Source organism: Bos taurus, chromosome 13 (genome assembly GCF_002263795.3).
Source record: "Bos taurus isolate L1 Dominette 01449 registration number 42190680 breed Hereford chromosome 13, ARS-UCD2.0, whole genome shotgun sequence".
Classification (NCBI taxonomy): Eukaryota; Metazoa; Chordata; class Mammalia; order Artiodactyla; family Bovidae; genus Bos; species Bos taurus.
This window is the reverse complement of record NC_037340.1, coordinates 12,154,927-12,167,211: the sequence shown is the minus strand read 5'-3', so window position 1 is coordinate 12,167,211 and position 12,285 is coordinate 12,154,927. Positions and strand designations below refer to the sequence as shown.

The following is a 12,285-nucleotide window of genomic DNA, read 5'->3' as shown; positions in this document are numbered from 1 at the left end:
TGTCGCCCTTGGCTTACTGGCCTGGTGTTGGGTTTATCACCCAACATCACAGAATGGTTACAGGGTAGCTGCTGTCCTGCAGGTATGGTATGAAGATGACAATATCTTAATCGAAAATAGGAGGGGTGCTTCTGTTTCCTCTCATTCTTCTCTGTCTGTGAGCAAGTAAAGCAGTCTGGAACCTTCCCTGAGACTTCCTGATAGCTCACGGTCACACAGTTACTCAGCCTCATCCAGTTGTTGGCAGAGGGAACAGAGATGCCGTGATTGGTTTAGAACAGAGGCTCTCCAGCTTCAGCTTGGATCAGAGTCATCTGGAGAATTTGGTAAAACACAGCTTGCTGGTCCCTCCCTCCCAAGTTTCCAATTCACTAGGCTGGGCTTGGGGCCCAAGAAAGTAATTTCTGACACGTTCCCAGGTGACGCTGGCGCCGCAGGTGCGGGCCCGCAGCTCAAGGGCTTTGCGGTCAGCTGTACACATGTGCCCCGGGGTGCCAGGGGACCACACGTCCTCAGCTGAACAACCGCAGTTGCGTTAGCAAGGAGGAAGGTTGGGAACAGCTAGAGGGTAGACGACCAGGACTGTCTGTCACCACTGTAATTGACATGGAATAGTAAGTACACTCTTATTTTTCCTGTTAGTCAGATGGTTACTGTGTACAAGAAGCTTTGAAAGTGGAAGTTGAAATGTGACACAGCATCATCTGTCACATTTTACTTGCTGAGTGAATTATTTGCCCAGATGTAAACATTCTTTGTGATTAGGCTTGTTGAGTCAGAAAGCTGCTTTCACTAATTATTTTACTGATGGGGGTGTCACTTCAGTAGACCAAGGCAAGAAAGAAAAATCTGGTATTCAGTTGGCAGTTAGAAGAAAGGGCTGAGTGAGTGAAAAAATTATTCCATTAATTGTTTCTCTGAGAAGGTCATGCATGACTAAGGAAGGAAGAGTTACTAGAGGTCAGGAAAGTTCACTTCTCTTAGTAATTTAAGCTCAGTTATAATCAGCATAATTTTTATACATTTTGTTCTTAAGATTATTGGAACTGGTTATTAACCCTAAAATTCAGCAGCAAATAGTTTCAGGAGTAAAACTTTCTGCCCAAGTTAGACTTAACAGAACCTATACCTTATAATTTTTTTAGGCCCATTTATTTAGGTGACAGCATATTAAAAAGCAGAGACATTACTTTGTCAACAAAGGTCCGTCTAGTCAAGGCTATGGTTTTTCCAGTGGTCATGTATGGATGTGAGAGTTGGACTATAAAGAAAACTAAGTACAGAAGAATTAATGCTTTGAACTGTGGTGTTGGAGAAGACTCTTGAGAGTCCCTTGAACTGCAAGGAGATCCAACCAGTCCATTCTGAAGGAGATCAGTCCTGGGTATTCATTGGAAGGACTGATGTTGAAGCTGAAACTCCAGTACTTTGGCCACCTGGTGCGAAGAGCTGACTCATTTGAAAAGACTCTGATGCTGGGAAACATTGAGGGCAGGAGGAGAAGGGGACGACAGAGGATGAGATGGTTGGATGGCATCACCGACTCAATGGACATAAGTTTGGATAAACTCTGGGAGTTGGTGATGGATAGGGAGGCCTGGCATGCTACGGTTCATGGGGTCACAAAGAGTCAGACATGACTGAGTGACTGAACTGAACTGAACTGATTTAGGTGACAATTTTTCCACTTTATACCACTTTTATTGTATTTTTTTATTGTATTTTTAAATTTTAAGTATGGCTGATTGACAATGTTAGATTGTTACAATTTTAGATAACATATTTTATCTCTTTTTGAAGAAGAATTTATGATAATGCGAATGAACACACCCAGTCTCCCTTAATTTAGTAACATTTTTTGTCTTTGCTTTCTACCACCAGTGTGACCCAAAGCAATGGCATCTCTGTACCTAAACTCTTATTTTGGATCCTGATGAGCAGTAAAGTCGTCAGCACTACCATTTTGGTGCTTAGTTTTCCGTGGGTGCTATGTTTTTCTCTTTTATTTCTATCCTTGGCATAATTTTTTTTCCTGATATTCAAGGGTTGTTTTCTGTGACGTATAACGTTGTAATCTTCCAGTGTTTTAGGGAAGCTTACGAATGAGGATTGTGCCCTAGTAAAATAGCTAGGTGGTCTTCCCCTTTAAAGTATTCGTGATTTTGTGTACTGCCACCCATAAAACTTTAATGATGATGTCTTCTCTTATGAAAATGATCAAATTTTCATCGCAGCCAGTGGATTTAGTCAATATCTGAGTTGTCTAGGGTCAGTTCTCACAGTTACTCTTCTCCCGGTTGACTGATTGTATGATTTCTCTTTCCTTCCTTCCTGCCACATTGACTGGCCCGCTCTAGAGAACTCACAGCATTTGACTAGTGTACCTGCAGAGCACTAGAGACAAAAGGAGTTCTTAAAAACAACCGGAGAGCAAAGGCAAATTTTGTAGAGAAACAGCAGTAGAACTGTCAGCAGATTTCTCGACAGGAAGCTTGTTTCATCAGTTCTTTCTCTGAGGGCCTGAGTCCTGGTGGGTGGAGAAGAAAGTAGAACACGTGCCTGGATTGTTTCTCCTTTATGTGGGACCCTGATCTGTCTGGACCCAGACTCATTTCAGGTCTAACTTGAGGAACTCTGTAACAGGTGCCCAGATTCCAAAGTGATCACAAATGATTTCATGTTTTTTCATAATTCAGACAAATTTTCCAAGTGTTATTTACATGTATTGGTTAACACAGTGGAAGTGTTAGGTATATGACATATTTCTTGGCTTTTGCTCACAAATTTATAACATGTTATATAATTTTACATTATATACTGAGTTGGGATTTGAGAATTTACACTAGTTCTTACCATGACTTTTAAATTATGTTCATAGAGACAAAAGCTAAAGTAGATTGAACAATTCAATGTTTTTTCTCTGTAACTTGCTTTCCTTGAATCAGTGACTTGCTGTTATTTCTGGGGTCCTGCTTTTTTTTTTTTTGCAAATATGAAACTAATTTTTGGAAATGAGAGAATCAGGGTTTTTTTCCCCTGTATTATAGATGCAAGTTTTTGGATCATCTATGTTCTTGGTTTAGTTAATTAAGGGAATAATACAGATATTTTTATATTTGGTATGATTGAAGATATTTTATTGTTTTTGTTAGGATACTCATGCTAGTATTGTTTCTTCTGTATTTCTGTTTGTATTGTTTCTTCTAGGAGTCTCAGTGTAGTAAGCAGCCTTGCTTGATTTAAGGATTTGTTTCTTTTCCTTTTTTCACTGGGACCTGTAATTTTTAGACTGATAATTTGTGTAAGGATTGTAAACATTGAGGTGTTGCTAATACTCCATCTTAATGGATTTTTACTTTTTACACCTTCTTCTTCCAGAGTATAAAAGGAATTTAGATATTCATATGCAATATTTTTTACAGTTTTTCATATGAGCTCCTGAAAATGTTATTGCTGACCTTCACATTCGGTCTTAAATTAGATGGCTGCACACTTACTTCTCCTTTCAGAAATTGTACTTGGCCATCTGGTTAATCATCTTAATAAGAAAAAGCCTTGTACAGTAATCTCATGCAAACATATGTTCTCATGTCTACCTTCTGAAACTAGTCAAGGTTTTTAAATAATGTTAAATGTTAAACCAATCACCAGTTAAAAGATAATGTTACAGGATTGTAGGATGCAAACCTGTATTGAAATGTTAACTTATTTTAAAGTAACAAATGAGGAGTAACCAAAGGTTGAAATCAATATTTGTAGGAAAATAGAAGCATTAAAAAATTTAGATAATGAAGACTTGTATTTTGGAAGTGTTCCTTTTGGTTTTCTTGTAGAATTTTAAAAACAGGTATATTATAGAACCTTAATTTGTATTTGTGTGTGTTAGTAACTCAGTCATGTCCAACTCTTTGTGACCCCGTGAACTGCGGCCTACCAGGTTCCTCTCTGTCCATGGAATCCAGGCAAGAATACTGGAGTGGGTTGCCATTCCCTTCTCCAGGGGATCTTCCCAACCTAGGGGTCAAACCTGGGTTTCTCACATTGCAGGCAGATTTTTACCTTCTGAGCCACCTTAGAGAACCTTAATCCTACCTGTTCTTTATAAAGTAATGTATTAAGTACTATTCTCTGTTATTAGACTTATAAAAACCATTAACATGGTTAAAATCACATTTCAGAAATTAAAATGGTAGGATTTCCGTGGTGGTACAGTGGCTAAGACTCTGCACCCCCAATGCAGGGGGCCCAGGTTTGATCCCTGATCAGGAAACTAGATCCCACATGCCACAGCTAAGAGGTCGTATGCCACAACTAAAGATTCTGCTTGCTTCAAGTGAAAGATCCCACATGCTGCAATTCTAAGACCTGGCACAGCTAAATAAATAAATAATAACAATTTTTAGGACAATTAAAATGGTAGTAAGGGCTTTCTAAGACCAAGACCAAGACCATCCCCATGGAAAAGAAATGCAAAAAAGCAAAATGGCTGTCTGGGGAGGCCTTACAAATAGCTGTGAAAAGAAGAGAAGCAAAAAGCAAAGGAGAAAAGGAAAGATACAAACATCTGAATGCAGAGTTCCAAAGAACAGCAAGAAGAGATAAGAAAGCCTTCTTCAGCAATCAATGCAAAGAAATAGAGGAAAGCAGCAGAATGGGAAAGACTAGAGATCTCTTAAGGAAAATTAGAGATACCAAGGGAACATTTCATGCAAAGATGGGCTTGATAAAGGACAGAAATGGTATGGACCTAGCAGAAGCAGAAGATATTAAGAAGAGATGGCAAGAATACACAGAAGAACTGTACAAAAAAGATCTTCACGACCCAGATAATCACGATGGTGTGATCACTGACCTAGAGCCAGACATCCTGGAATATGAAGTCAAGTGGGCCTTAGAAAGCATCACTACGAACAAAGCTAGTGGAGGTGATGGAATTCCAGTTGAGCTATTTCAAATCCTGAAAGATGATGCTGTGAAAGTGCTGCACTCAATCTGCCAGCAAATTTGGAAAACTCAGCAGTGGCCACAGGACTGGAAAAGGTCAGTTTTCATTCCAATCCCAAAGAAAGGCAATGCCAAAGAATGCTCAAACTACGGCACAATTGCACTCATCTCACACGCTAGTAAAGTAATGCTGAAAATTCTCTAAGTCAGGCTTCAGCAATACATGATCCATGAACTTCCTGATGTTCAAACTAGTTTTAGAAAAGGCAGAGGAACCAGAGATCAAATTGCCAACATCCTCTGGATCATTGAAAAAGCAAGAGAGTTCCAAAAAAACGTCTATTTCTGCTTTATTGACTATGCCAAAGCCTTCGACTGTGTGGGTCACAATAAACTGGAAAATTCTGAAAGAGATGAGAGTACCAGACCACCTGATCTGCCTCTTGAGAAATTTGTATGCAGGTGAGGAAGCAACAGTTAGAACTGGACATGGAACAACAGACTGGTTCCAAATAGGAAAAGGAGTACATCAAGGCTGTATATTGTCACCCTGCTTATTTAACTTATATGCAGAGTACATTATGAGAAACGCTGGACTGGAAGAAACACAAGCTGGAGCTGGAGTCAAGATTGCCAGGAGAAATATCAATAACCTCAGATGTGCAGATGACACCACCCTTATGGCAGAAAGTGAAGAGGAACTAAAAAGCCTCTTGATGAAAGTGAAAGAGGAGAGTGAAAAAGTTGGCTTAAAGCTCAACATTCAGAAAACGAAGATCATGGCATCCAGTCCCATCACTTCATGGGAAATAGATGGGGAAACAGTGGAAACAGTGTCAGACTTTTTTTTTTTGGGCTCCAAAATCACTGCAGATGGTGACTTCAGCCATGAAATTAAAAGACGCTTACTCCTTGGAAGAAAAGTTATGACCAACCCAGACAGCATATTCAAAAGCAGAGACATTACTCTGCCAACAAAGTTTCGTCTAGTCAAGGCTATGGTTTTTCCAGTGGTCATGTATGGATGTGAGAGTTGGACTGTGAAGAAGGCCGAGTGCCAAAGAATTGATGCTTTTGAACTGTGGTGTTGGAGAAGACTCTTGAGAGTCCCTTGAACTGCAAGGAGATCCAACCAGTCCATACTGAAGGAGATCAGCCCTGGGTGTTCTTTGGAAGGAATGATGCTAAAGCTGAAACTCCAGTACTTTGGCCACCTCATGCAAAGAGTTGACTCATTGGAAAAGAGTCTGATGCTGGGAGGGATTGGGGGCAGGAGGAGAAGGGGACGACAGAGGATGAGATGGCTGGATGGCATCACTGACTCGATGGACGTGAGTCTGGGTGAACTCCGGGAGTTGGTGATGGACAGGGAGGCCTGGTGTGCTGTGCGATTCATGGGGTCGCAAAGAGTCGGACACGACTGTGCGACTGAGCTGAACTGAACTGAAGGGCTTTCCAGTCGGCTCAGTTGTAAAGAATCCGCCTGCCGATGCAAGAAATGCGGGTTTGATCCCTGGCTTGGGAAGATGCCCTGGAGAAGGAAATGACAACTCAGCTGCAGTATTCTTGCCTGGGAAATCCCGTGGATAGAGGAACCTGGCCAGCTACAGTTCATGAGGTAACAAAGAGTCAGACATGACTTAGCAACTAACTTGGTAAACATCCCTTCCCCCCAGGCTCTCTGCAGCACTGCCACTGGGATATCCTAAAGCCTGAGTTTTGAGATTCTTGGTCTACTTGTTAGGTTCTCCTCACCAGACTAACCTCCTAAAGGACAAGGGACTCACCTCATTTTAATGTTTCTAGTACGTTACCTGCCCCTGGCGTAGGTGGGCATTTAATAAAGAATATAAAAAATTGTCCATGAAACTGAGGGTTTTTAGAGAAAGAAGCGATATATTTAATGGAGGAATGCTTTTTACATGGAATGTTGGAAAAGGATTAGATGAATGTTGCGTGGCTTTAGGTGGCAGAGTTAATATCAGCAGAGAACTAGGTTCTGGTTCTAGTTAATGTGGCAAAGAAGACAATGAGAAATAAAACACAGCGCCGTCACACCCTCATTTGGAGTCAGCAGTTAGTTTGCGCCACGGTCCTGGCTTGGTCACTCAGTGTGTTCTTTTCTGGGTTTTAGCTTTTTCCTTTTTTTTTTTTTTTTTTAACAGAAAAGCAGAGATTATAGTAGCGCATATGGTGGTTTTGAGGACAAATGAAATAACAATTCAGGGTGCTTAGGCTAATGCCTGACATTGAATGGTGCTTTATAAATGTTCATTGAATTTGAATTAATCTCCTAATTCATGTTTTTCGTAAAACCTTCCTCTCCCTTTAAGTATAAATAATATGTTTGCATAAAGTGACACCATAAAATAAAGATTTAATTGCCTTTCTTTCCCCTCAAAGATTTATTCATTGTACCGATGATTCTCCAGATCCATGTATGGAATATGAGGTAAGAATCTTTTCTTTAAAATCTTGATAAAATTGATATGAATTATAGGGTAACTTATGGCCCAGCAGTAATACGATGTGACTTCATCACCTTTTGAGTTGTATGTTATGTCAGAACTCCCAAAATGATAAATAAATGATAAAGATGCGTTTTGTCATGAAGAGTTTTAACAGTTCTGTTAGACTAATAGATCATAGCTCTGTTCTCTACATCTCATGTCAAGAATGTTTTATGCCTTCTTAAAAAAACAAACCCTTGATCACGGCAGCTGTTAAGACGCAGCCTGCACGTGAAGTAGTGTATCAGCCTGGTGAATATCCTCTCTTTTCACCCTGTTGTGTTACGTGTCTCCTTTGTCTGCAGCTTGTTCTTCGAAAATGGTGTGAATTAATTCCTGGGGCCGAGTTCCGATGTTTTGTCAAGGAAAATAAGCTTATTGGTGAGGTTTTCTTTCTTTCTTTTAAACCTTTTAATTATTAAAAGACAAGCATTTGATGGAAATAGATTGCTTAGTAATTAAGTCAAGGGTATGCTATGCTATGCTAAGTCACTTCAGTCATGTCCGACTCTGTGCGACCCCATAAACAGCAGCCCAGCAGGCTCCCCCGTCCCTGGGATTCTCCAGGCAAGAACACTGGAGTGGGTTGCCATTTCCTTCTCCAAGGCATGAAAGTGAAAAGTGAAAGAGAAGTCGCTCAGTCTTGTCCGACTCTTAGCGACCCCATGGACTGCAGCCCACCAGGCTCCTCCGACCATGGGATTTTCCAGCCAAGAGTACTGGAGTGGGGTGCCATTGCCTTCTCCAAGTCAAGGGTAGCAATCAGTTTTTATCTCAGATGTTGCCTCTAGCCAATGGGCACTGACTGTCTGGAATGCTGTGTTGACAAGGGTCCTCGGGCCAGATTCTGTTTCCACAGAAGACAGTCTCGATGAATCATGTCTGTCTGGATTCCAGCAGTGAAAGCAGTGGCCTGTGCTGATCCCACTTAGGATACGTGTACCTGCTTTCTCTCTGGGGCTGGCCTAAGTGCTACTCACAGTACATGGCTGATTTTAATCGTCGTAAAAAGCCCAGTTTTTGAACCTTTACTTATATTATTGAAGCAGTGTTTATTATCCTAGGAAGAGAAAACATGCGAACAAAGAAGGGCATTACTGTAAAAGCCACCCATTTTCTTTGCTCTCAGGCTATCATTTTATCTGCTGTGATCTATTCAAGTTAAATATTGAAGCTAATTTGCCCTTATTTTGTCTAAGCACATTTTCCATGAGGTAAAATTGACCTTCAACCACGAAGAGTATGATTTGAACAAAATCAGATCCACACTATTTATTTATCGAATGAGATGTCCATGTTTAACTTAACCCTGGGTGTGTTTGGATTTAATGTATCATTATGTATCCCTGAAGGAAACACCAAAATCCTAAGTGCAGCTAAGGAAGAGGTACTTAGCTGGAGGCGTTTCATCAGAGTAGAGAACTTTCTTGTAGTCCTACAGCGATTGAAGGAGTTCTTAGAATGCTCCCTTTAGTGTGTTTTGAATAATGTCAGCAAGTTACTCTGAGGAAAGGAATGTTTACTTTTCCATGATTTGAAACATGAAGCTTGTGAAGGAAGGACAGCATGTATGAACAAGGAAAATGCTGCTTCTAGATGCTTCTGTGAGATGCAGTATGAAAATGGAAGACGTGGTGAGGGCTGTTTCACATTTTCCCAAAGAAAGTGAAAAGAAGGCCAGTTTTTAGAGAGGCCATTGGAAAAATCAAAGAAGAAGCAGTTAGACTATGTGGGTAGGTTTAAAATCGCTTCTTTCACTTTTTACATAGTAAACATTTTTATAACCTTGAATTCTTCCCATTGTACTAAATAAAAATAACTGCCGTTTCTGAAGTAAGCATGGCACTATGGAATTTTAGGGCTCACCTGGCCTTAGGAACCTTTACAGCTGATAAGCTTTATATAAAATGCTGACTATTGTGTGATTCCATTCATCTGATTGGTCTTCTGATCTACTTTAATGGTTCCCTAAAAAAGAGGTTTAAAATCACATTTTGGTGTTTTTGGAAAGAATATTGTGTAATAACAGAATATAAAATATTTTCTCATCAGGTATTTCTCAGAGGGACTACACACAATATTATGATCATATTTCTAAACAAAAAGAAGAGATTTGCAGATGCATACAAGATTTTTTCAAGAAACACATACAGTATAAATTCTTAGATGAAGATTGTGAGTATCTTTTTATTGACCTAGTGAAATGAAATGCATAATGTTATTGGACCTCATTTCATGGTGGTGTATATTTTAAAACTGGATTCAAAGCACTGTGTTTTTAAGCATTTTACTATATTATGATCGTACTGATGGGTTTGTATGTTAATTTTACCTTATTTAACCAGAATCCCTTTTTAAGACTGAGACAATTTCTCTGTCCTGTCATTTGAGATATTTTCTACACATTTCAAAGTGTCTGTCTACAGAGAACCAAACGCTTCTGTTATTAGGACTAAATTAGCTAGTTGACTGATCTACCTTTCTAGATTTTTTTTATTTGAGTGATCAGATAGCACCAGTTGCAAAGTAATCACTTGTGTTTTAAAGAACTGAAAGTATATTGGGTATGAGACAGAGTATTCATGCGTTGTCAGATTATATCTGCCCTGGTTGACGTTTTTCTACTTGCCAAGCCTGGTACCTGTGGCAGATTTGACTTTAAAAAGGATGACTTGTGCCCTGAGCATGCTTAGATTTTGTGCTTTCGTAATGCACGTTTTCCCTATTTTATTCTCCATCAGATAGTAAGTGGTCTCCTTTCACTGTGACAGATCACCTGTCTCTAATGGTGAATTGGTTGAGACAGTGTTGGTGTTTGGTTTGAATTTTTATTCATTTATGTTTTTGAATTTTTAAATATAAGGGATTATGGCTGAGGACAGAGAAAAGGAAAGCAAAATTACATTAAGTAAAACATTGCAGGATGCCTTTTTATGTTTGAAGTTTTGAGAGGCAGAAGCATGAAGTCCTCAAAGCTAAATATATTCTGCTGTTTGAATAACTGATAATAAAATGCATTTTAATTATCAAAAGGAGGCTTTGATCATGCAAAGAGTAGTTCATTACTAACTCTGAGTTTTTTATCCTTTGCAGTTGTATTTGATATATACAGAGACAGTAGGGTAAGTAAACTTGATATTTGATATACTCTAAATACATAGTCATTCTCTATGTGAAGCGCTCACTGCTCAAAAAGTCTTTTCCCAAGGCAACTAAGGTGACTGAAATTCACAGTGGTCAAGACTGTCCCCTTGAAATATCCTTAACACTAGGAGACATGATATCTCCCATCATTACGTGTCACAAGTTCAGGAGTTATTCATTTAACAGATGGCCAAGGCCACCCTGTGTCCCCCTCCTTTCCTCTTTCATCAGGAGTCTGGGCCTGCTTAAAACAGTTCAGTTTTCACTCTTCAGTGTGGCCAGGAACTTGTCATTGGCTATTTAGATAATTATTTTCGGTTACCTGAAAGGCCCTTAGCATGATTTGAGTCTGGTGGCTCAGACAGTAAAGAATCTGCCTGCAATGCAGGAGACCTTGGTTCAATCCCTGGGTTGGGAAGACCCCCTGGAGAAGGAAATGGCAACCCACTCTGGTATTCTTGCCTGGAGAATCCCATGGACAGAGGAGTTTGATAGGCTGTAGTCCATGGGGTCGCAAGGAGTCAGACAAAACTGAGTGACTAACACTTTTACTTTCTTTCATGAAGATGAGGAATTGAGTAGTTTGTATTTATTTTGTAATCTTAAAGATGGAAACTTCTGTAATGAATAGCAAAAACCGGACCTAATAAATCCTGCAGCAGAGATTTCACTATCAAGACATGCAATCATTTCAGAGAAATTTGTGTCACTAGGTGTCCTGTGACAGTGCTTTAACAACTTAGCTCTTAAGAGGACAGCAGGTGTGTTTTCTAAATATGTGACCCATATATTTCCTCAGCGTCGCTCAAATTTTTCTCCTTCCCTCTCCACACTTGTATCACCTAATCGTAGTGATGCTTGTGATACCTTTCAGTCATTTCTTGGACAAAAGGATGGGGCCCATGTGTTCATGACCCAAGGTAACTGTTAACCATTCAGTCACCTCTTTCAAGCCAAAGGTATCACTTACTCTGTTTTCACCTGTCTTGAAGGTTGATGGCATCTGTTAAGAATTAGAAAGAGGAGCTATTAAAAAAGAGAAGGAAAGAGGACTTATAAATTGGTATGTGGTACAGAAGAGGGATGCTACTTGGCAGAGTTGGAAGCAAACCTTAGAGAAAGGATGGGGAGCTGGCAGGGTGGAGCGGACAGGAACCTGAGGGCCAGTCTCAGCTTCTAACAGCCAAATGCCAGCCACGTCCAGTCACTCACAGACCACGGTTTATCCAGAGCCTGTCGGGTGTTAGATGCTGTGCTTCTAACAAGCAGCTTCCATCCAGGTGATCTCGAGACCATCAAGGAGCTTATCTTCGAGACTAAAGCATTCCAGGATTGGCGTGGATCAAATCAGTGAGGGAGGAAACTGAGCCCATTGTCCTGAATGTGCAGCTCAGAAGAGCTTGACTCTTATTTAATTCATTGTCTCCCTTAGTCCATGCAACCCTGTGGGGTATGTGCTGTTTCTTCCCATTTTACAGAGGTTCAGTCTGAAGCCGTTATGTTCTAACGCAATTCTCCTTAATGGCATTTGAACATTCGGGATCTGCCAGGGTTGTCTCAGTACTTCCCCAGCACATGTCCAGGTCTGCTGTGGTTCAGTAGGGCCAGCAGGTCAGTGCAGACGTGTGACTTGGTGAGACAGTTATATGAATGTCTTAAGTGAAGTGGGACATGAATGTAAGTAATT

The 12,285-nt window shown here is 40.2% G+C and overlaps 1 protein-coding gene across 1 annotated transcript in view; it reads left to right on the top strand.

Moving 5' to 3' along the window:
• The window catches only part of CDC123 (cell division cycle 123), a 46,388-nt gene that overhangs the window by 22,423 nt on the left and 11,680 nt on the right, over positions 1 to 12,285 (top strand). Inside the window, exons 7-10 of the mRNA NM_001080274.2 lie at positions 7,348 to 7,396; positions 7,760 to 7,835; positions 9,507 to 9,629; positions 10,548 to 10,576. Coding sequence (NP_001073743.1) covers positions 7,348 to 7,396; positions 7,760 to 7,835; positions 9,507 to 9,629; positions 10,548 to 10,576 — 277 coding nt within the window. The remainder of the gene's footprint in view (positions 1 to 7,347; positions 7,397 to 7,759; positions 7,836 to 9,506; positions 9,630 to 10,547; positions 10,577 to 12,285) is intronic.